General features: G+C 37.2%; 1 protein-coding gene across 1 annotated transcript in view; it reads right to left on the bottom strand.

Moving 5' to 3' along the window:
- The window catches only part of LOC126199336 (D-threo-3-hydroxyaspartate dehydratase-like), a 180,214-nt gene that overhangs the window by 62,991 nt on the left and 91,838 nt on the right, over positions 1–25,385 (bottom strand). The window contains exon 3 of the mRNA XM_049936189.1: positions 17,429–17,712. Within this exon, the coding sequence (XP_049792146.1) occupies positions 17,429–17,712 (284 nt within the window). The remainder of the gene's footprint in view (positions 1–17,428; positions 17,713–25,385) is intronic.

A 25,385-nucleotide genomic window follows, 5' to 3' on the forward strand; every position in this document is an offset into this window, starting at 1 on the left:
TTCTAGTTAGTGTCAAGGACAACCTTGGTCTACATAAATCAGGGATTTATCAGATACCTTGCCAATGTGGGGATGCGTACATAGGTCCGACCATTCTTATCACTGAGGACCAATGCATAGATCAAGAAATTCTTTGCTTTGTGAGTACACTTTGGCATTTAGCAAACCTAGATTTGTTGCTTGACTATTTAGAGTTCCACTCTGGGCATTCAAAACTTCACTCTGGGTATTTAATTGTGAATCTTATGAATTTAACTTAAGACTCTGAGCATTTAAAGTTTCACTCTGGGTACTTAACTGAGAATTTACCAAGTCTAATTCTTTCCTTAGAGTCTCATTCTGAGCATTTGATTGCAGACTCTGAGCTTTAATTAAATTTATCAACTCAGCCCAGTCTGGCACTTTTTTATTCACTTTCATAGCCACAGTTAGTTCTTGAGTGTCCTCAATTTGTTGTATATTGTCCAAGCTTTTATATGCTTTAGCCCTAGTAAACATTTAATACTAACTTCAAATACTACAGTTACACAATAGAAGTTCACTCAACAGTATGTACCTCTTTGCACTAAAGTAATGAAGTTTTATTTCACGCACACCCAGTGTACAAGTCTAGTTGCGCAGGTGAGCGGATGTAGAGGCAGGTCAGCACCGGTGAACAGCAGTTGCTGCCGGCAGCGTCAGATGTAGGTTGGTTCCCATGTCTGCAACCACGCGGTGTGTGTGAGAGCTGTATACTCCACGCACTGGATCTTCTTGGTTGAAGTGTCTACGTGTATTTCTTCTTAGACAAATGCGTCAAAATCTTCTTTGCTGTTTTATAGTTGTGAATTTTCCATGTCTTTCACCATTTTTCATTCAAAATTTGTTTCATTGGATACTTGAACATATTCCAATGTCTCAGAGTAAATCCCTTGTTGTGTTATGTTTGGTTGCTAGGGCAACACATAACAACGTCTTTTCTAGTTTTTGACTTAAAATTCCCATTTTCTCGGGTTCTTTCACACAGGTCGCCACATTCTAACGTTTTTGATGCTGATTTAAAGCGTGAAGTAGACGTACAAACTTCCCACTTCTTTTATACGAGGTGACTTACTTGAGATTCGCTGCTGATCTTCTTTGATGGCTGGATGGCTGCTGTAAAACTCTATTGACTTCATCTCCGTAGAATGATGCTAGGTATGGGAATATTTAAGCCTCTCTCTCTACTTGTGAAATAAGTAGATATGTGAACTTTATATTTTGTTAACCAACAGTATATTTGAACTCCATACAGAATAAAATTCTTACTTTCCACATACATATATGACTTCCAGTAAGCCACTCGCTCTGTCCAGTGTCAGAAACAAATTTAATTACATTTATAAAAGAGCTGGCTTAATAACCATCACTCTACTTCACATGAATCATAAAATAGGTCTTACCTCCACCAAGGCTGGATTAGGAGTTTACAAGATTACTTTTTCAACTGCTCTTCTATCACATAACAATAGTCAATGACACAACAGGCACAGAGCTGCTTAAAAACTCCATGGCTTTTCTTCTAAAACATCTATGGATTGCCCGACAAATATTTGTCGGTGCCGTTCGACTGCGGCATCTACTTTCTTCCTGCGACTGAGTTTAAACCTGCACACACAAACGTGTGACGTGCAGTAGGTAGGATTTTACCAGCCCACACTCATATCTAGAATATTGTTTGTTTGAGACAGTAGAAGGCTGAGTGGTTCTAGAATTTAGACAGAAATTCTCGAATCACTGCAGGTCCTGGATGACAGGGTTCGTTTCACAATTCCTGGAATTGCTGTAGGCTGACTCCTTCGGCCATATATTTAAATGAGAATACAATGCTCATTAACGTACACACCTCCACTTCATAACAGATTGGTGTGCCCTATATGTTATGAAGTAGTACCCAAATTTACAAGGCACAAATTCATAATACAATAACATACATATCCTAAGTACAAGATCAATAATGTATTATTTGTAGTGGTGTTGATGCAGCATGCTTTAAATTTAAATAAACTTATATCTAATGTAAATTATGAATTGCGACATACTAATTAAATGCCAAATAAAACTATAAATTTATCAAAATAAACTGTCTACTGAAATGCTGCAGAAATATCTGCATCACTGCGCTCACTTTCACAGAAGCTTTTCATCACAAGGAAGTCTCCAGCGGTGCTCCACAGATTCAGAGCTGAGTACTCTGCCAAAATTCTGTATGGCTCTGCATTCCATCGCTATTGTTTTTTGGGAACAAATCTGTTGAAATTCGAATCAGGTGTAGATACCAGAAAACAAACACTCTTCCAAAACCACCCCGGATCTGCAACGAATGCTTCCCCCAATGGAATCGATACAAACAGATCTGAGCTACACAGTAAAAAATAGATTTACAGCATTTGCAAGATGCTCATAAATTCTTCAATGATTCTGATGCATTATTCAAGTCCCACTAGAGACATGCATCTTGTGACAGATTCCCAATCAACTTCATCAGCCAAGTAATATTTTATTTTAATTTAAAATATTTTCTTTTAATTTAAATAACTCGCATTAGACTCAAAACTAATAACAGATAAGAAAAAATCCACCCCTCATTTAATTCCGTGTAGTGAAACGGCATACACAAAACATTACTCCATACAAAAATAAATTATTCCTCCAAATATTGTCAGATAAGTATATAAACATACATTTGTTGTCCTAGGTAAGCATTATTAATTTTCATTTTTCCAAATTTCTCTGACCTCCATGCAACCAAATTGGCGTGACCACAACTTATAATTTGGAAATTACAACAAACATAAAACCATTCAAAAATTTAAGCCTAACACATAGATACACATAAATAAATCACTTATATACCCCCAAAATCCTAATTTATATGCATACTGTGCACTGATTCTTGACTTGATACCATTCACCAAATAATTGAATTCTCCAACCTCCTTGCACCCAAATGTGCATTTAAACCATCTATTTATAATTACAAAGACCTTGTGCCCAAAAAAATCCTTATACCCTGAAACAACAAACAAGATACCATAAATCCTGAAATAAAACATTGCAAATTACCCCTCAATTTTGTACTCTTCCCAAAATAATTCATTAAATGCTTCTTTCACCCCAATTTCATTTCTTCTCCCTTCTAGACCTCTTGCTATCTTAAACTTCTCTCGAGTCCACAAATAAGGCAATAACAATCGTAATGTTCTACCATACCATCACCAATCAATTACAGTAAAATCACATTCCTCCTTAAGATACCATTCTGTCCAAATATCACTTTCTATATTATAATCAAACTCACTGTATTCTCCCTTAAAATCACTGGCATTAGTAGCTTCAACATCATTATCATTAAATAAAGTGTTACTTTTTACTTCCACATCATCAGAAACACCTTCACAAACAGCACTTTCAACATACAGCTCGCTACATAAAACCTCACTTATCTCCATTGACAAATCTCCAATATAAAAACCATTCACAGTTTAACCATCCTCTGCTGTTACTTCATATAAATTGTAGCTACAGCATCATGCAATTTCAGAATCAACAGTAACATTAAATTCCACTGTGTTTTGATTTACACCTGAGCATAATGATTTTTCCTCTCCTACATGCTCCTGCACCACATTAATTTCAAATCACACATCAAATTCAGATCCACATTCATTTTAAAAAAAACATTCAAGATCCATCCAGAATTTTGGGTCCACCTCCATTAGTAGAAAGATACGCACGATTTCTTCTTCTGAAGTATCAATATCAGTAGCTTCAAATTTCGTAGCTTTAGCACATAAAACATCGTTACTACTTTCCTTCAAAAATAATTCACCAATATCCTCTGATACACACACAAATTCATGAACGGCTGATGAGACTAATGCTACGCCACCCTTATTAAATTCCTTAACAACTTTCACCATCACAATATCACCTGAAACATCATCACTTTCATCACTGTAATCATTACCACTGGTTAGTACCCCTTTAGAATTTTCTATACCAATAGAAAATTTATAGTGATGAAAGTGATGATGTTTCAGGTGATATTGTGATGGCGAAAGTTGTTAAAGAATTTAACTCCCCCAAATTCAGCTCCATATGAGCCTCCTTTTGGCACATAGAATCTTTTATTGTATTAACATTCACACACTCTTCTGTCTCACATTCATAAAACAAATCATTTGGCCCTAAATCATCATCATTGCTTTTATTGTTATCTTTCATTATCTTAGGATTACACTTTTTACGTACGATCAGATTTGAAAATTTACCTATTTGATTCTCATCTCTTACTAATTTCATTTCAATATTCTAATGCCTTTCTGCCAATTTATTAATACCTATTGCATTTCTGTTTACTCATGCCCTATTCATCATCAGTTTATTTTGCCATCTCAGAACCTGAGATGCGACAAAAGCTAGTTACCCGATCTCCCATTACACTGGTTCATTTCGCCAGGTGCTGGTTCCTCAAATCTAATTTCTTGGTGTCGGCCCCTGTCATGAAAGTATCTGTTCCCATTACCCACTTGAAATTTATAATTGGATGTGTTCCTGTTACCTTTTCCCTTATCAAAGCTGTTGTTTGCGTTCCATTGATAACTTCCCTGATGTCTTTCATAGTAGTTCCTGATGTCTTTCATAGTAGTTACTTAGACTGTAGTTACAATTTCCACTCTGAAACTGTCTGTCTGCTTACTTTGTGGTTTAAATTTCAATGCCCGTTCTAATTTTTCTACAAAGTCCAAAAATTCATCTATTCAGTTGCTAGGACTGTGCACTAGATCCCACTCCAAATTTTTTGGTAACCCCCTTTTTAACGTCATAATTTCAGTAAGCACTCCCAGTGGACATTTCACATGCATCAATCTCGCAAGTTCACATTTACAAAATTCTTTCTTTGACCCATTCCTGAATTTAAATTTTGGCCCATTCATAAACTCATTTTGGAGTCGCATTTGCTTTGCTTCACTCCAGAACTTGTTTCATGAAATTGCTTTCAAATATTTTGTAGGTAATGAACATATCACTGTGTATATTTGCCCACAATTGTGGCTCACCTTCCAAATGTCTTTTCACGAATTTTATCTTTGCCTTGTTGGACATTCCCCTTATAAAAGTATCCCTGCATGCTGCTAGAAAATTTACTGGGTGATATTTCCTGTTGTCTGCAAAACATTTGACCAACCCCGGGTTCATCCACGGGGCACTGATCACTGTAGAGGTTTGATGTGCAGCTAAAGAATTCAATTCGCTTTTTATTTCATTGATTTGCTTTGTAACTCCACTATTTTCAATTTTAATGCCAGATTCTACTTGTTCCTTTATTTTACCTACTACTTTCTCCCATTTACCTATTTGAACAGATAAGTGAGTAACAGCCTCTGTTGTCTCAGCCACTAAAGCATCTTGCCTACTCATATAATTTCTTATGTTGTCTCCCAGATCTGCCTGCAATTTCTCCACCTTACCACTGAAAATTTTCCCCACTTGGTCTACTTTAGGTTCAAGTATTCCAACTTCATCACATATTTTGCCCATTTCTTCCCGAATGGTTTTTAATTTTCCATCTATCAATTCCTCGATTCCACCAGCCATTTTACCTACTTCATCTTTCACAACATAAGCTATTCCAAATTGAACCGAATCAATTTTTTAATTTATGTCAACCATAACAGTTTTAACAGAATAAATTTTGGATCCCAATCCTCATGTCATTTGCATTAATTGCGACGTCATGTCTCCCCCAAATTCATCTCCCTTGCCTGATTTCAGACTACTTGCCCTACTAAATTCACCACCAATCATGCTCTTCTGCTCCGACTCTGGGCTAAGCGGCTTGCTAGTATTTTTGGACCCACTCAAACTGGCTGACTGCTTAATATTAGGGATGTCTATTATTGGCGATTGAACTACAGAATCATACATAATCTCACTATCAGCGCAGGTACGTAGCTTTGTCAGGCTGGATCCTTCTGCCATGGTATTGCTGCGAATGTTGCAGTTGAAGCTGATGCTGACGATCTTATAGCCTCCGCTGTGGTACTGCAACCACTGCTGCACAATGATTTGCCACTGAAGATGCCACTGCTGGCTGGAACCACGTGCTTTCGGTGTTGCCTCTTCTTCCGCTTTACTTTTTTATCACTCCCAACCACTGCTAAACTCGATGCACACAACTGTAGGAAAATTCGTAGCTCAGAGCCCTCACGCAAACTGCCTACACTACCACAGACTTGGGATCTAGATCAAAGAATGTCATTAACTGTGAGAATTACAAATGTAATTTCATAATGATTAAAGAAACCTACTATTCAGTACTGAACCAATCTCACATTTAACTTTTGCAAGAGGTCCTGCCTATCAAAGTTCAGATCATACTTTTGAAAACATTTTGCAGAATTCCAGTCCAATTCCAAACTTTGCAGAATTTATATTCCACAACTAACACTTTCCAAAATCCAATCCTGTTCAAACACTTTGTATGATTCTTATCCCTCAACTACCACTTTCCAAAATCCCACCCCAGATGAGCCCCCAGTTGTGAGCTAACATCCCAAAGATGTTCGGGTTCACATATGGTTCCTCTTAGTCGAAATGTCTTGGCTCAAACGCATCTAGGGTTTGAACCATGCGTGTCGCATTACACACCCTACATTAGACACTTGTGACCCTTTGGTTAAATTGTCTGGCTGATGGCAAGTTTGCGAAATACAAAGTAAACATAATCAAAGCCTCCTCCTACCACCACCTACTCCAGACCAGTCACTAACATTACCTATCACATCCAAGGCAGGGCTACCTGTGAAACCAGTCATGTGATTTACAAGCTAAGCTGCAACCAATGTGCTGCATTCTATGTAGGCATGACAACCAAGAAGCTGTCTGTCTGCATGAACGGCTACCGACAAACTGTGGCCAAAAAAACAAGTGGACCACCCTGAAGCTGAACACAATGTCAAACATGATACCCCTCATCTCAATGACTGCTTCACAGTCTGTGCCATATGGATCCCTCCCACCAACACCAGATTTTCTGAATTGCGCAGGTGGGAACTTTCCCTGCAATACATCCTATGTTCCCATAACCCTCCTGGCCTCAACCTTCATTCATCACTGTCCTCACCCATCCAGCCCCATCCTTGTTCCCATTTCATCACTACACAGCCATCATTTCACCTCCACACCCAGTCTTTTAATTTCTTTTATTTTCATTTCTCTCCTTTCTGCTACTTACCCCCTCTCCCCTCCGCACCTTCTCTCCTACCCTCCGTCTAGACTGCAACACTTTACTGTCCGCCACTCCCACCATACTATCCCTCTCTCTCCCTGCCCCAGCCTCCTCCTTACTTCCACCCAGTCGCCACTCCCATCATGCACTGGTGCTGCTGATCGCAGTGTAGTTTCAGCTCTCTGAGACTGCAGATGTGTGTGCAAGTTGCACTTGCGTGAATGTGTGTGTGCGTGTGTGTGTATGTGTGTCTACGGCTGACAAAGGCCTTAATGGCCAAAAGCTATGAGTGTGTGAATATTTTTATTGTGCCTATTGTGGCTCAGCATCTCTGCTATATGGTGAGTAGCCTTCCTCGTAAAGTTAATATAACATATAATAACAGTAATAATAATACTGGGAACTAAATTAATGACCCATAAATAATGTAGGCCACACAGTTGCGATTTGGTTAGAATAATGTTTATTCAGAGAGCAGACTAATAGCGAAAGTGGTCATATTTAGAGTTACTGTTATACTTGAGTGCATATCCATTTGACACAGTTCGATCATACACAATCTCATCACGAAATACAAGTTTGATACTCCACATCGTTAACTATGTGAAAAGTTAGAGTTCACACCAGGCATGTGGCAGCTCACTGCTCAGAGATTAAGTCCCATGATACCACACAACGTGAAATTTTCTAAGTTGTTTCACTTCCTAACTGCCTAAAGACTGGCTGTCCGCTTTTGCATCTCAATCCGAACTGTCTCTTTTGGTGTCTCCACCCAAACTGTACTCTTTGGTGTCTAGATCAGAACTGCCCTCTGCCTGTCTGCGAGCGCATATCCTGCATGCCGAACACCTTTGCTCAAATGACTAGTGCAGTTCCCTTTCCTGAAGTCATCCATCTGATTGGCTACAGCTTATTTTACATTTTAACGTATTTAAATAATCAAAGCTTGACCACTTTCATGCCCTAAATAAAGTAACAATAATATCCATTACCTAATAAACATTAAATTCTTATACATAAAACCAATACAATTTCCTTCTTAACTTTGAATGTCACAGCCAGTAACCTTGGACCCATGTGCTTTCTGATAAATAAATAAAGAACAAAAGTAACTATTACACACTAAACTTTACAACATATATTCTATTACCTAATGATTCAATAAGGTGTCAGACCGTCATTGTTCAATGTGTTTTGTGTGGAGGAAACGATGATCTGATGCTTAACTGAAAATACTGATAATTTAAATTTACAATATCTTTTAAACAAATGAACTTACAGAGTTTTTATTAACAACATCTGTCATTTTAATGATGCACTTCTATATGAAATGTTTATCATTAAGATTGACTACAGCGTTCAGTTTTTAGCATTCATGTCTTTGTTACAAAACTTGTGAATTTCACTGTAACAATAAATCCTAAACTGTTATCGATATGATCAATATTCAAGTTTTATTGGTATCACCATGAAAATTTATGGACGATGGCAGATTAAAATTACAGTGCTTAGGCCTCAACAGACAATAGACACTGTGAGTTTTCCCATCTCATGGTGAATCTGCGCCCTTGGTGTCATGTGGTCCTGGATGACTGGGTTCATTTCATAATTCTTGTAGGCTGACTCTTTCTGCCACATATTTAAATGAGAGTGCAATGCTCATTAACTCACAAGTAGGGCTTCATACAGGACATAGATGATGTCTCTGTGCTTTTGTCTTCCTGAAGAAGTGTCACAATCATCAACTTAACGTGTGACATCCAACAACTGATGAAAGATGCAATGAGGTCCAAAGTAGTTCTTTAGCAATTTTTCCTAGTCGCACTTTCTGAGCTGTATTTCACTGAGCAGTGTTTGGTGTTCTACTGCTTTTAATCTTTCTCCTGGGCATCTGCGGACCATAAGAAAGCCAGATGCCTTGCTTCTGATCCTGATGATTATGTGTTTCACATAGTCATATTGAATACTGTCCAGTTGAAATAGAAACAGTGTATGCATGGTCATTTTGGCCTTTTGAACAGGGAGCAGAAAGAATGCTGTTAAGCCTTTATGTCTTGTTTTGCTGTGTTGTATTTGAATGTCACAATGGGCAGTATTATATCCCAGGCTCTCAGTTTGAAATCAAAGATAATAAAAAGTATATCTGTCAATGTCTTATTAAAGTGTTCTGTGAGGGCATTCTTCTGTGGATGGTGGGCAGTTGTCATCGTGCGGGTGATGTCACACCACTAAATTATCTTGATACTAGTCTCAACTAAAAAAATTTTCAATGATTAGAGATCACCACATGGGATCCTATGTGCTTTGAAATTGAATCTTTTACAAGAATCTTTGTAACTTCTGGAGTTTTGGCAGTTGGCATAGCTTTGGTGACAGCATAGCTGGTGAGGTAGGCAGCGTACACTATTATGCATCAATTCCACTTTGTCTATTTCACAAATTTCCCCAAGATTTCAACTGTAATTCGATGTAATTACATTCCTGCATGCAGGATTGGTGCTGTATGCTCCAGAGGTAATTGTGACTTGTGTTTCTGTCACTGGCATTTCGTACAGTGACTCACATAGTGTCTAATTGATTGGAGCGAATAGGCCAATGACATCAGCACCTGATTCAGTCTAGAGTCTTCATGAATCCTAGGTGACCAGACGTCAGAGCATCATGGAAAAACTTCAGGATAACTGGCCATAGATGAGGTGGTCTGTCAAGCAAGCATTTCCAGCCCATCAGATCATAGTTCCTCTTATAAAAAGTTATGGTTATTAATTGGAATCGTATTTTGGTCAGTTCCTCATTCTTCAATGGTTCTGTGGTTTTCAACAATGCTGGAACTTCTCTCTGTTCAGCAGCAATGTCTGGGATTTTGTCCATGCTACTGAGTTCCATAAAATGATTCCTTGAAAGGCAGTGAGTGTCATCACATTTACATCCATTTTTATATACCAGTGTGATGAAATACTAACAAAGACTCAGTATTTCATGTGAGGTACATGCCTTAGTATGGAAATAGTACAAGCACATTCCAAGAAAATTTCACACCTCACAAGGAATTATAAAATCTGTGACTGTTTTTATTTTCTCTGGATCAGGCTGGATTCGATCACCATTCACTATGTGCCCTCAAGACTTATTTCTTGGGCAACAAAGAGGCACTTTTTCAGACGGAGGCTGAGGCCTGTAGTCTGGACACACTTCAACACAGTTGACAGTTGGCTTAGTTCTTCACTTGTCTTTGAAAAAATGATAGTGTCATCCAGGTAGCAAAGACATTGCATCCTTTTAAGGTGTCGAAGCAAGTTGTCCATCATACAGTCAGAGATGATTGGAGTGTTACATAGCCCAAATAGTGTAACTTTGAACTTATTGGGCCCAATAGGGGTTATGAAGGTATTCTTTCCACAGTAAGTGTTGTCAACCTCAATTTGCCAACAGCCTGACAACATGTCCATAGTTGAGAAATAATATGCTTCTTTCAAGCAATACAGGATGTTATCAATGCTTGGCAATGGATAGATACTTTTCTTTGTGGTTTTGTTCACTCCTCAGCAGTTTGTGCAAAAATGCCACATGCTGTCCTTCTTGACAAGGACCACTGAGAGGACCTAAGACTCTCTGAAGGTTCAGTGATGTCATCTTGCAGCATCATCTCCACTTTCTCCTGTATTATCCATCATTCAGTCACAAACATTCAATACGAGTGCTGGCTAATTGGTGGATGATCCCTAATTTTGGCATGCTGTTTCAGTATGGGCTCTTTTGCTTATCTTTTTTCCATCCTAGATATGAAAATGTCTGAAAATACCCACAAAACAGCTAACACTCATTTATGTTGTTCCTCAGTGAGGCCAGTGCAACGTCCTCCTGTGCATTGTCTGTAGTGGCAGCTGCAGTTTTGTAAAAAACTGCTTTTTGATTCCAAACTTTGACTACATACTTTTGTTCACTTTATTTTGTTTGTATCATCTTCATATAGCATTGATTATTAATGCACTGATTAATAATTTCATTTAATCAACCATTATTTGCAATATGGCACTCATTCATGTAAATGAGGGGATTCACATTGAAGAAGAAAAATAATGTACATGTACATTTTTTTTAATTGTAACCAGCAACATTTTTTATAATCTGTAATCACATTAGTTACTGTAGTTCATCAAAAATGGTAAATTCAACCCAGCCATTTTGGAAAGCCTTATCTATTTTTCAAACTAACAGTTTGTTCCTACACCAACCTTTACAAGATAATCTTGGTCAAGAAATAGACAGTCCATAGTTTGAAAGTAAATGCATAATATCTTTGCAGAGTGTGCTCTCATTGTTTCACTCATGCTACAATTACGTGTGTTCTGTATGCAAGAATATGCACACTGGTAACCAAGAAGCTCATCATTTTAACATATAATTACTTTTAAGTGACTTCAGTATGTAAAATAACTAAACATTCTTTCTGTACTGTGTTGTGATTGTCAAAAGTGTATAATATTATTGTCATCGAAAGTAATTATTGTGGGATATGATGAATCTAATCATGGATCGCCTTCACTGAAGTATTGCATGGTATTTACATCAAATGAATTACTAAAGGACTGTGCTGAATGTGAATTATTTATTTTGTGCCACTATTGTATACCTCACCACTGGACAGTAACTGTTAAGCATTGTGGGATAACTGTACTAATGATTTTTCGTAGTGTATAAACTGGTCACTGTACTTAATAAGTGAACTTCAAAGGAATTAAGGTGTAAGTTAATAAAATCTAAATATTGGCATCATGCACAGTTTTGGATTAACATTGTTCCACACCTTTGTAGATTCCTAACTTTGAGCTGATCCTGATTGACGTGACCAATGAGGGACTACAAAATCCAGGTCAGTTCTATCACGTGGTGGCACCACTTTATGGATCCTTGTGTTGATGTGACCTCCTGTATCAGAAGAGCTTGGTACACTTCTCCTATGACTCCTTTCATCAAATGTGTTATTTTGTCAGCTTCTATCATATTCAGATTCAGAATGTTGCAAAGGACCAAAACATCCTGTGTGTCATTCCGCCACTTCAGTTGTTCTTCTGCTAAGTGGACTTGCTCTTGATTGTCACCAAATGTTTTCTTCAGTTCAGACTCAAATTTGTTCCAGCAATTGAGCTTCTCTTCATTGTTCTTGAATGTCTGCTGGGCTTTGTCTTCCAACTAAAACCATATATTTGACAAACACATCATGTCATCCCACCTGTTGTATTTGGTGATTCAGTAAAATCTTTTCAGCTGTTCATAGGGTCCTTTCCAGCGTCTCTGGTAAACACTGATGGGTACCTGATGTGCAGCTGACTTACTGTTGTTTAGGAATCAATCTGTCTATTGAAAATACAGATCTTAGGAATAATGTATTGCTTGTATGCCAGTTACTGTCCATGTAAGTGACAGGTTTCACATTGCCTATGTGTAGCCACAGTGATTTAGATGTATTGAAGTACCCAGCATCTCCATCAAACAATGTCATAACAAAATCACAATCAAGTCTACATCTGAAGGCAGGGTCATCAATGAAGAACAAAATTTAGAACTGAAAGCACATTTATTACTGACACCAGCTAGCAGTCAGAACAGAATTGACCTCCAGGATGGAGAGAGCAGCTGTTTATACAAACATTGAATATACCAGAATATACAAATGTAATGAACATAAATACTAAATAACAAATAACTACTGGTGGTCAGGTTTGAACTCATAATCCACAGCATACCAGCCAACAACACTAACCACTACACTACAATGTGTATGCCACAGCTCACAACAATATTCAAATAAAGTGGACACAGCAGAGTAAAAAAAAATAATAGGATTATTTCCATTTCGGCATACTGAGGATAGTCAATGAGTTATAACAGGCAACAAATTTCATTATAAGGTCAGTGTGAAGCTAAGGTAACATACAAAAAGATGGCAAGGCAGTTATCTTCCTTTGTTTTGGTCTTGGTCAGAGTGGAAAAATGTGAAATCTGATCACAGTGAAACCACTATTTCAAGTTTTCGTGTGGTCCTGACTTAAAAAATGCAAAATTGAGGAAAATGCATAATCGAGGGAAATGTTAAAACCCCCAAAATATGAGCAAAAACACATGCAATTGACATATATGATTAAAAATCACAGTCCCCTCCAATACTTTATATAAAATCTGCCTAACTGAAGGAAGTTAAATGTACAGTACAATGTTTATACATTAATCTGTAGTAATTAATTTCATCAGTGCTTAAAAAAACATAGATGTGTAACAGCAAGTAAAAACTCATCAAAAAACTGAAATTGGTGTCTGGGTAATAAAGCTGTTTTCCAACATGGTATGACACAAATTATACATTCAAAACAGAGGTTTTCAAGAAGGCATCCTATGTACTCACCCAGAAAAAAGCAAACATTGATGAACATGCTGAATTAAACCAAAAACATCACAGCAGCTAAGTGGTTACACTATAAGAATAAACTCAGACATCTGCTTAATGACATTCTTTGTCACCATTACTGTTAATTGTTTAATGCTTCTCTTATGAGTCACACCTCATATGCTCACCACCATCAAAGTATTATTTTAGGCTTGATGAGAAAAACAGAGATGTGAAAAAACGAGTTTACTTCCCCAACTGACATCACAAGCATATTAGGAGTCAGCTGAGTGAATTTCTGTACGCTGTGTAAAACATAAATTTGAAAGAAAGCTCAGGTGATACAGTTTCACTTCATGCCCTCTATCACTGCTGCCAATCTTTATGCTCTACACAGAGTGTGGCGTGTGCTGTGCAGAGTATATACATGGGTTGTGTATGTAGTAGTTGCAACTGTACCATATCAGATTTGAACACGAAAGTCTTTAAAATGTGCTATCCCAGAACCCTTGCTCTATTTCCATGTGGCATCTCTGTTATAGTACATCATCTGAATGAAAAGTAAATTTTGAGCACTTCACAAAATGCTTTCACCCCTACCTGCACTCCTGTCACTCTGAAGGGCCTCTCCCCGTCTCCACACATCCATTAGGCGAGCTCATTTTAAATGTGTTATTGTGGTGTGGTGTGGTGGCTGTGCTGGCTATTGAGTTAATTAACAAGTTGCCAGCCAATAAGAGTTCACTAGCCTGAAACGGGCAATGTTTCCTTGAGTATGACTGAGCATATTCTTGGAGACTAAGAGTTTGAATTTAAAAGGTTGGTGATTGATACTTTTGCTGAATACAGTACATCAGAAATACATCCAAAAAGATGAGAGTGAGTTATCAGTGGTACAAGAAAAAGTGGTGTCTGGGCCCCATCATTACATACTAGCTTGGTCTGGAACACTTCGCATCGACTGTCTTGAAACTTCCTGGCAGATTAAAACTGTGTACCGGACTGAGACTCGAACTCGGGACCATTGCCTTTCGCGGGCAAGTGCTCTACCACCTCAGCTACCCAAGCATGACTCACACCCCATCCTCACAGCTTTAGTTCTGGCAGTACCTCATCTCCTACCTTCCAAACTTTAGAGAAGCTCTCCTGGGAACCTTGCAGAACTAACACTCCTGAAAGAAAGGATATTGTAGAGACATGGCTTAGCCACAGCCTGGGGGATGTTTCCAGAATGAGATTTTCACTCTGCAGCAGAGTGTGTGCTGATATAAAACTTCCTGACAGATTAAAACTGTGTACCGGACCGAGACTCGAACTCGGACCTTTGCCTTTTGCGGGCAAGTGCTCTACCACCTTTCAGGAGTGCTAGTTCTGCAAGGTTCGCAGAAGAGCTTCTGTGAAGCTTGGAAGGTAGGACATGAGGTACTGGCAGAACTAGAGCTGTGAGGATGGGGCGTGAGTTGTGCTTGGATAGCTCAGATGGTAGAGCACTTGCCCGCAAAAGGCAAAGGTCCCGAGTTCGAGTCTCAGTCTGGCACTCCACTACAGAGTGAAAATCTAATTCTGGGATTGACTGTCTTGTTTTTCCATTAACACTGCAACCTATCAGTAGTTGTATCATAATGACATTAAATGTTATAAGTTGTGTTGGCAACACCGATCATGGATTACATCAGCATTTCCTCTCTCACATCTCCTGTCTCCACAATGGTCTAAAATATTCCCTTAACATCACTACCACCTGTAGTGTGAGCAATTTGTCTTTTGTTCTCCTTGTAACTCGTTCAGTCACATCAAATGTCAATAGGAAGAAAACAGGATGAAGTCAAGCAAGACACAGAGTAAAAACTTAGAACTGATGTAAACCTTACTATGAAGAAATGTAAAATTGGGGAATTTTCAGCATTAATCTTATGGATTTTTCACAGGGCTATGAATTTATGGCATAGAATTGTGAACAATGTAAAACTGGAGAATGTGAAATCGAAGTTCAAATGTACTGTGTATTTAGTGCCTAACAGACAGTGCTGGAAAACAAATGAAGCATCCAGAAAAGGATAAGAAAATGAAAAGAAATTTCACAGGTAGAGAGGGAAATGTTGTTTCAATTATTACAATATCAAGTCAAAATTAAAAAGAACTTGGTAGAATGAGTACACCATTCAGTACAACACTGCACTCCTTCTAGCCTGGATGCAGGCACTGATTCAGTTGTGAAGGATATCATAAAGCAGTTGTATCTTCTCTTGAGACAAGCTGTCTCACAACTGTTGTACCTGATCTTGATACCTGGATCTGACAATGGGACAGAGCTGACATTTGAGCTGGTCTCTCACATGTTCAACTGCGGACAGACCTGGAGATTTTGATGACACATAGGCATCTTAACATCATGCACACAGTTTATAGAGACACATGCCATACACGGACAAGCATTGACCTACTGAAGAATGACTGCACAGTACTGTCACATGAGAGGTAACACCTGAGGATGCAGAATATCCATGATGTACCTTTGTGCCATGAAAGTTCCCTCAGTCACTACCAGCTGTGACCTGAAGTCATACTTGATGTTTTCCCACACTAAGACACTGGGAGTAACATCCCTGTGCCTCTCCAAAACATTAGACGAATGGGACCTCACCCCAGGCTGCCTCCATACTCACCAACAATGGTCATTTAGAGTAGTGCAGAACCATGACTCATCACTGAACACAATGCAGTGCCATTCATCAGTAGCTACAGCACCACTACAAACACAGCCATTTGTGTCATGCTGCAGCCTACGTTTTGGGCGGTAATTCCCCAATCCACTGCTGCTAGTCTCCAAACAATGGTGTGGAATAACACAGAATTTTGAAGGGAGTCCATTATTTGTTTTTGGGAGGTAGGCGCAGGTTTGAAGGTGTTAAGACAAGCTTGCTGCACAATACAGCAGTTCTCCCTTCTGTTTGTCAGATGTGGTCTACCAGAACCTTGACAATGAGTTTGCCAGCCTTCACTTTTCTGTACAGTACAACATTATGTCACTGTCACAAATGAATGCCTCACAAACATTGATATTGTATGATTTGACCAGCAGGAAATATGTAGGCCCTCGGTTATGATCAAATGCTGATAATGCTGTCTCAAATGAGTATATGGCATATCTTTGCTCCTCACAGTGATGATTCCACATCAGATGTGCTGATAACAGCACATATATACCTTCCCAGGCCTGGTAACAACACTAAACATGAACAGAGCTAATGCATTCTGATGGCCATTATATCTGCCACAGAGAAGTGCAATATAATGGTTAACATACCCATTGATGGTGTGTATGTGAGTGAAGTTACATTGGCATCTGAACGTATCTTCTGTGTGATTCACTTTTTTGTCAGACAATGTATTAGGCCTAAATCAGTCAAAACAACAAAAATGTCTTCTGTTGTGTCATTTTTCTTCTTTTACCAGTTAGTAAATGTAGGATATGGGGCTATAAAACTGTAAATATGGCAAAATATTGACTTATTTGTTTTAAACAAGCAGGTTGCTCCTCATGACACCTAGAAACCACTTGCAATTATGTCGGCCTTTGTAATCAGTCACTGCAATATTTTCAGACTTAATAGCATGTTTCATTCCCCCAATAGTCTTAAAAGCCATAGTTTCTTTGCTGTCTGACATCTGTAGCAAAGGAAATGAATTAATCTGGTGACGACTTAACCAAGTTCTATTAGTGACAGATTATTTTAAAATTTTGTAACATTGAAATACAGTGCTGTTATAAATACAGGACACACACATACCTCTTGCACATCCTGTATCAACCTTGATGAAAACTGACCATGAAGCTTTGCCGGCAGGTATTGGTGATTTGGCCAATGCTGTTGCAGAATCAACATTGTCGACCAGCAAGTGAAAGGTTGAGATACGATCTGCTAGTGACTTGGCACGACCAATGTTGAAAGGTGCAAGAGGGATTGCCAGTAGAATATCATCCCAACCACAGTCTGTGAAGAATTCTGCCTCTCTGAATGTTGAGACGGTGATACATTTCTTCTGACCACCAGTCTCGAGCAGTGCTGCTTCTCTGTGGAAACACATCATTAACAGTGCAATTATTGTTTGAATAAACAATGCAGCAGTTTTTGGGTGTACATATAGATGAGAATCGTAAATGGAAAATTCATATTTTGGATCTTCTAAAGCGACTAGGTTCAGCAACTTTTTCAATCAGAATAATTGCCAATTTTGAGGATATATAAATTAGTAAGCTAACATACTTTGAATACTTTCACTCTCTGATGTCATATGGAATAATATTTTGGGGTAACTCAACACTTAGACAAAAAGTATTCACTGCTCAAAATAAAGTGATTAGAATAACGTATGGGGTTCATAGTCACACATCTCGTAGGCATTTTTTTGAAAGACTGGGAATTCTTACAACAGCCTCACAGTACATTTACTCACTAATGAAATTTGTTCTCAACAACATGGACCAGTTTAAAAACAACAGTGACATCAATGATTATAATACCAGAAAAAAGAAAGACTTACACTATCCTTTACTCAACATATCTTTGGCACAGAAAGGGGTAAAATATGCTGCTATAAAAAGTTTTGACAAATTACCAGATGAAATAAAATGTCTGACAGACAATAGTAATAGCTTAAAAAATAAATTGAAATCATATCTCCATGACAACTCCTTCTGTACCATAGATGAATTCTTCAATAGGAATAAATAAATCTATAAATATAGTATATGCATGTTGTGCCATTTAAGGGAATGGGGTAAATAATAGAAATATTAATCTTTAACATTGTACTGTAACATATACATATTAAAAAATCTTGTTTCATTTGTGCATTTCTTGTGCTCTTGGCACATTCCACATTGTAACGGCTACCGTACCGTGTGATTGATCAATGGAACATGCAACCAACTAACTAACTGTAAATGTAATAAAAGACTATAGTGTTCAAATCATTGTAATTTTACTCCCTTTTAATATGGATCCATAGCTTCTATGAACATTTTAGATTATAACATCTTGCCTTCAGCAGTTAGAATTTTGTTTTACATTTGCAATTTCAATATAAAGCCATTTTCAAGTATAAGATTTTGACATACAAGTTTATGTTGGACAGAGATAACAACGTATATAATGACATTGTTATCCCTCTTAGAGTAAACTTATACACCAACATCTTATATAATAATAATAAAATAATAATAACAATAATAAAAATAATCTCTGTATATAAAAAGCAATGTCCTGAGTGACTCATCATTGCCCAGCCCAAACCAGTTAGGATAAAAACCTGAAATTTGGAGAAGGTGCGTATCTTACACTGTTGGTTTTTTTTTAAACGAGATTTTTCAAAATTCAAAACCTAAGGGGGTGAAATAGGGGACGATGGTTGTTGTTGTTGTTGTTGTTGTTGTTGTTGTGGTCTTCAGTCCTGAGACTGGTTTGATGCAGCTCTCCATGCTACTCTATCCTGTGCAAGCTTCTTCATCTCCCAATACCTACTGCAGCCTACATCCTTCTGAATCTGCTTAGTGAATTCATCTCTTGGTCTCCCTCTACGATTTTTACCCTCCACGCTGCCCTCCAATACTAAATTGGTGATCCCTCGATGTCTCAGAACATGTCCTACCAACCGATCCCTTCTCCTAGTTAAGTTGTGCCACAAGCTCCTCTTCTCCCTAATTCTATTCAGTACCTCCTCATTAGTTATGTGATCTACCCATCTAATCTTCAGCATTCTTCTGTAGCACCACATTTCGAAAGCTTCTATTCTCTTCTTGTCTAAACTATTTATTGTCCACGTTTCACTTCCATACATGGCTACACTCCATACAAATACTTTCAGAAACGACTTCCTGACATTTAAATCTATACTCGATGTTAACAAATTTCTCTTCTTCAGAAACGCTTTCCTTGCCATTGCCAGTCTACATCTTATATCCTCCCTACTTCGACCATCATCAATTAAATATCAAATAAATCAATTTTAAATATGTTGCTATTAATGCTGTTTTGAAGCTTGACCTATGAAAATTGTTATTTGATTTCTTGGTCACAAAAAAAGAAATATATGTTTCAGTATTTTTGGAAATTTAATGCGCTGATGGTGAAATAGCAGGGGGAAGCTTTTTTTGAAAATTTATCATTATTAGAGAACTACAAAAGTATTTTTAAAGCTACATCTATGAACAATGGGATTTGACTTCTTGGTTACAAATAAAAAAATATAGAATGAGATTTTTATAATTATTTTTATTATGAAAGCATATTTAAAGCCAATGAAAATTTAAATTTGGCTTCTCAGCTAGAAATTAAAAAAAATAAGTGCTTCACAGTTTTTTGGAAATTCAAGCCCTATGTGGGTGAAACAAGATACGAAAGTTTTTATGCGAATATTTCACTGTGCAAGTAGTTTTGAAGCTAAATCTTTTAAAATTGGTGTTTGGCTACTTGGTCAGAGATGTTTCACTGTTTTTGGAAATTCAACCCCTAAGTGGGTGAAATAGGGTCAGACGGATTCAGTAACTAACAGAAACTTGAAGCTTGGAGTGGGCGTGGATCTTATACTCTAGGCATCCTTCAAAAAGAGTTTATCCAAAATTCCACTCCTAAGGAGGTGAAACAGGAGATGAAAAGCTTTTTTGAAAGTATGTTTTTATTAAGGGAATTTTGAAGCTAGAACTATGAAAACTGGTATGTGGTTTCTCAATCAGAAAATAAAAAATACATTTTTTAGCACTTTTGGAAATTCAACTACTATGGGTAAAATAGTGGATGAAAGTTTTTTGAAAAAAAGAATACTAAAGATCTACTAAAGGATTTTTATGGCTACATCTATGACAATTGGTATTTGACTTACTGGTTAAAAATAAAAGTAAAAAACATAAATGTTTCAGTGTTCTGGAAACTCAACACCTAAGGGAATGCAATAGGGAATGAAAATTTTTAAGATAATATTTTGTTACATTAAAAAAATTTTGAAGTTAAATTTGTGGAAACTGGTATTTCTGTTCTTGGTTACATATAAAGAAATATTTGTTAGAGGATGAAAGTTGCTATTGAAATATCTCCACATGAACATAAATGGCATGATTAGTCAAAATCTTTGGACTCCAGCTACCAGAATCGCTTTACAGTCAGAAGTATATTCAGAAAAGACCATGCCTATATGACCATAATTAGCATGAAAAGCTTAGAAGGTGTTGCAATTTGTGAACAACACAAAAATTCGAGTAAATAAAAACAAAAAAAAAAAAAAAAAATCTCAGCAGGCCATACAGTCTATGAGAGCAAAGCAGCAGTTGCTACGCTAGTAATAAATATAACAAGAAATCTTATATATACAACACCATTGTTACCTTCATCTTACATAAACCTGTATGTCAAAATCTTATGCTTCTAAATTGTCTTAATGCCAAAATGTCAACCATAAAATGAAACTGTAACAGCTGAAAGCAAGAATACATCATTAAAAAAACTAATTTCAACTTCAGAGCTAGTAAGTTTTAACAACAGATTCACATATAAAAAAAATTCTTGTTTTGAAGATATGTCATCTGACATTCACTAATCGCTAAATGTTGGAAAATGTCACAGAACAGACATTTCTGGAGGAGAAAAGGAACTTTCACTGTGGTCTGTTGCCAGATTTTAATTTCTGTGTGTGTGACAGAGAATTGCAAATCTAATCATTTACATACCCATTGATGGTGTGTACATGAAGGAAGTTATATTGACATTCACTTTTTTGTCAGACAATGTATAAGACCTGTTTCTGGTCAATCAACAAAAATGTCTTTTGCTGTACCATTTTTCTTCTTTCATCAATTGCTAAAGCAGGAGTGACACAAGTTGCTGAAAATCAGGTGCACCTGTTTCAAGAGATGAGCAGTCTATTTCTTAGGTGACAGATGTTCAAGTTTTATCTAGAACTTGTAATCAAACAGGTCAGTGGCCCTGTTTTCACCATGAACCAATATACAAGATACATACAAACAATTGGAGTACTTGATATGTTCAAATACTGGAGGTACCAGATCACTCAAAACATAGACATTTTTTCTGGAATTACAAAAATATTTGGTTGTCATTCTGTTTTAAGTAAACAAATCATAAAACATTATTTGTATTCTATTATAAGAATTTAAATTCATAAAATATGTCCCATTTATAGTATTTTCCTTTTCAATTTTGTAAAGACATTAATAACTATTATTTTCATTATTATTATTTCCATAATTCACTGTAGATAATAACTTAAAAGCATTTCTAACATAAATAATCAATCATATATACATTTATCTGAATGTAAAAATCAATATCTTGGAAGCTCACTGTGCTGTGACTTTTTAAAATTCTTGTCGTCTTGCTCTAGGGGTGGGACTCAGGCCCTAAAATGTGGAAGATTCAGCTATCAACAATGGCATGAGAATGCAGAATGCAATGGAAACCAATGCATTAAAGACTCATAATTTATATCTACAAGACATGTGGCCTGCAATCGAAAAGTGTCAATGATCTCACTATTGGTAAAAGTTTCCAGACTAGTCCCCCATTCAGATCTCAGGGAGGGGACTGTGGGGAAATAACTAGTAACCAATGAGTGGATAACATTCTATGACTCAGGGCATGGAATGTCAGTAATTTGAATGCGGTAGGGAATTTAGAAACTCTGAAAACGGAAATGCTAAGGCTCAGTCTAGATGTATAGGAGGTCAGCAAAGTTAAATGGAAAGAAGATAAGGATCTATAGTCAGACAACTATAGAGTAATATTACCAGCAGCACAAAAATGATACGTTGGCAGTAGGATTTGTTATGAATTAGAAGATAGGACAGACTGTGAGTTACTGTGAACATTTCTGTGACAGGGTTGTTCTCATTGCAATAGACATCAAACCAACACCAACAACAATAGTACAGGTATACATGCTGCAAGATGTAGTCTGCATTATGTTAAAGGGGTAGGCAGGGTTGTGGCATGGTGGGGGGTGGGGGTGGGGGGGGGGAGGGAGTGAGGTCCAGTTGTTGAAGAGGACCTTAGAAAGGCTGGTGTTTTTCAATTTTATTCTGAAAACATGTTTATTTATTTATTTATTAATTTTATGTAAACAAATTTGTTTTTGGGAGGCATTTGTAAAAATAGAACTTCATCTATGAAATTAAGCAAAAACAGTTTTTCTTTTTTTCTTAAAGAAGTGTAGCAAATACTCTCAACAGTGTGTGTGTGTGTGTGTGTGTGTGTGTGTGTGTGTGTTGGTTGGTGCTTATATAGCCACATCAGAGTCATGCTCTGTCGCATCTACACTGCAGCAGTACCCTTCACCCAAATGCACAATTTCATAAGTCTTTATTTGGCAACATGATACTTCACTCTGTTGCCAAATGAATTAAAATTGGAATACAAAGTATCGCTTCTTTGCTAACAAAACACAGTTCAGTCTTCTAATATAAGTTTTTGTATTGCAGAGCAAAACAATCTTAATGTTGGGTTGAATAACTTATAAAGTTGAATGGGTTCAAATCTCTTTTGACAATACCTATCTTTCTCCTACTACAATCTTGTATTTAAAGTTACGATTTATCTGAAACCAAGTCAGAACTCCTTCAGCACAGAGCATCCCAAATTCCTCAGTTTAGACTCAAATCTTATTAAAGTATCTTTCATGTCATTAAAATTCTTCAGTTTCCTTAGGTCATCAATAACTTTCTTTTATTATTATTATTATTATTATTATTATTATTATTGTTATTTCAACAGTCAACCTGAAACTATAGCACCACATTTTTTTATAAAATAAAACAAATTACACCAAACCATGAGCTACAGTTTTGGGATCTTAATACTGATTCAAGCTTTAATTTCACCTCAACTTGTAAAGTATGCGACTTGTGGTGTATTTGGTAACAACGTCGCCATGTTCACATTTCCATATTTGCAGCATGCATATCTGAAAGATACAAATGCTACACTAATCCCTTACCGTCATGTTGGAGCTTACTTACCTGAATCAGAGTCACGCTGTGTTTCATCTACACTGCAGCAACAGCCTCAAATGGAAACTTTTTGATCACCTCTTATATCTTCCAGTTTCACTACATGGCAGCTAGGTCATGTGTAATTTCATTTAAGATGTCACCAACACGGACAATGCACTCAAACACTGAGCACTCAGCATGCTCTATTTCTGATGCCATAACATGGAAAAATCACATTGGGGACTCTTTCCAAGCATGCAGAGCAATATCTATCATGTCAGATATTCTGAATGTGCATATGAACATAGACCATTAGATGGAAGAATGCCACCTACGTGACGTGAGGCACTCTCTCCTCAGTACAGGGTCACGAGATGCTGTATTTGGCTTTCAGTTGAAGTCAATATGAACATATGCCATTGTTAAGCATCAGAAAACTGAGGCTCTCTAAAAAAAACTCACTGTTAATTATATGATATGTTGTAGTAAAATGATGGGAAACATCATATCCTGTGGCCAAAGAATTATTGTAGCTTGCATATTATGGAAGCAGACCATTTCAAAACAATGGCAGGTTGAGAATCCATCAGAACTACATTGTTCTTGGTGCAATTTGTTGTAGTTAAATGTCAGTTAATAACATATCAACAATTCAAGCCTTCATGAGATGTTAAGATGCAAAGTATGGTCATAGCTTGTTCATGTTCAGTGTAGTGTAAAGAGTAGAGTTGCAGAATTAAAACATAACAGGTGCTGTGTTGCTGGTTGATCCAATTTTTAACTAACCTTTACATTTTCAAATAAATTCTAATACTTTCTCATTTGCTCAATGGAAGTATATTCTATATTTGATGTGGAAATGTAAGTGCACTCTTTCTGAGGAGTGGGTTTGTTCTATTGGCAACATCTACAAGACAGCTTGCGCTGCTTGCAATAAGATATTTTGCTCTTTCCAGTTTCAAGATTTTTATTTCACATGTTGTGAAGATTCTGCTATTGACTAGGAACTGTACTCAAATAGGAATGAGCTTAGGGTTTTACTAAAAAGTGAGAATGATGAAATCATTTTATCTTATGTGTAGAACTGTTACAAATTTGTATTACACTGTTTGTAATAATGTGTTCATAAGCCGATGTCCTTACTGACTGGACTTGGTACTTTCCTTTTTTCCTCATAAAATATTCACAGAGCTTGAAGTTTTTATTTATGCATACTACAGAACAACATGATTAGCATATGGACAAGGGAGGGAATGTTCATTTTCATAGAGCCAATGAAGGAGTTTTATGCCTGTCCATTTCATAAACTGTGTGTCTTGTGAGCCAGATACAACCAGCAACTGGTGCTAGAGTGCGCTGCAATCATGTATGCCATTTTGAGGCACAAGTACTGTATGCACAAGTTACATTGTTTCTGAGTGTTTGGCAGCATATTGAACTTGGCACACTAAATGTTCACATTCAAAGGCATAGTCCATGTGCCAGTGCCTTTAGGTTATAAGGGGGTTTGGATCCCCTGGGCCCCTCCCTTTGGCTACATTCTTGTAGGTCAATGTCACAAGCGGAAGATGAAAAGATAGAGAAAGTATATGAAGATACTGAACAGATAACTCAGTACATAAAGGGAGATGAAAACCTGATAGTCATAAAGGATTGGAATGTGGCTATAGGGGAAGCAGAAGAAGAAAATGTCACAGGAGAATATGGGCTTGGTAGTAGGAATGAGAGCGGAGAAAGACTAATTGAGT

The sequence above is a fragment of the Schistocerca nitens genome, chromosome 8, assembly GCF_023898315.1.
Source record: "Schistocerca nitens isolate TAMUIC-IGC-003100 chromosome 8, iqSchNite1.1, whole genome shotgun sequence".
NCBI lineage: Eukaryota > Metazoa > Arthropoda > Insecta > Orthoptera > Acrididae > Schistocerca > Schistocerca nitens.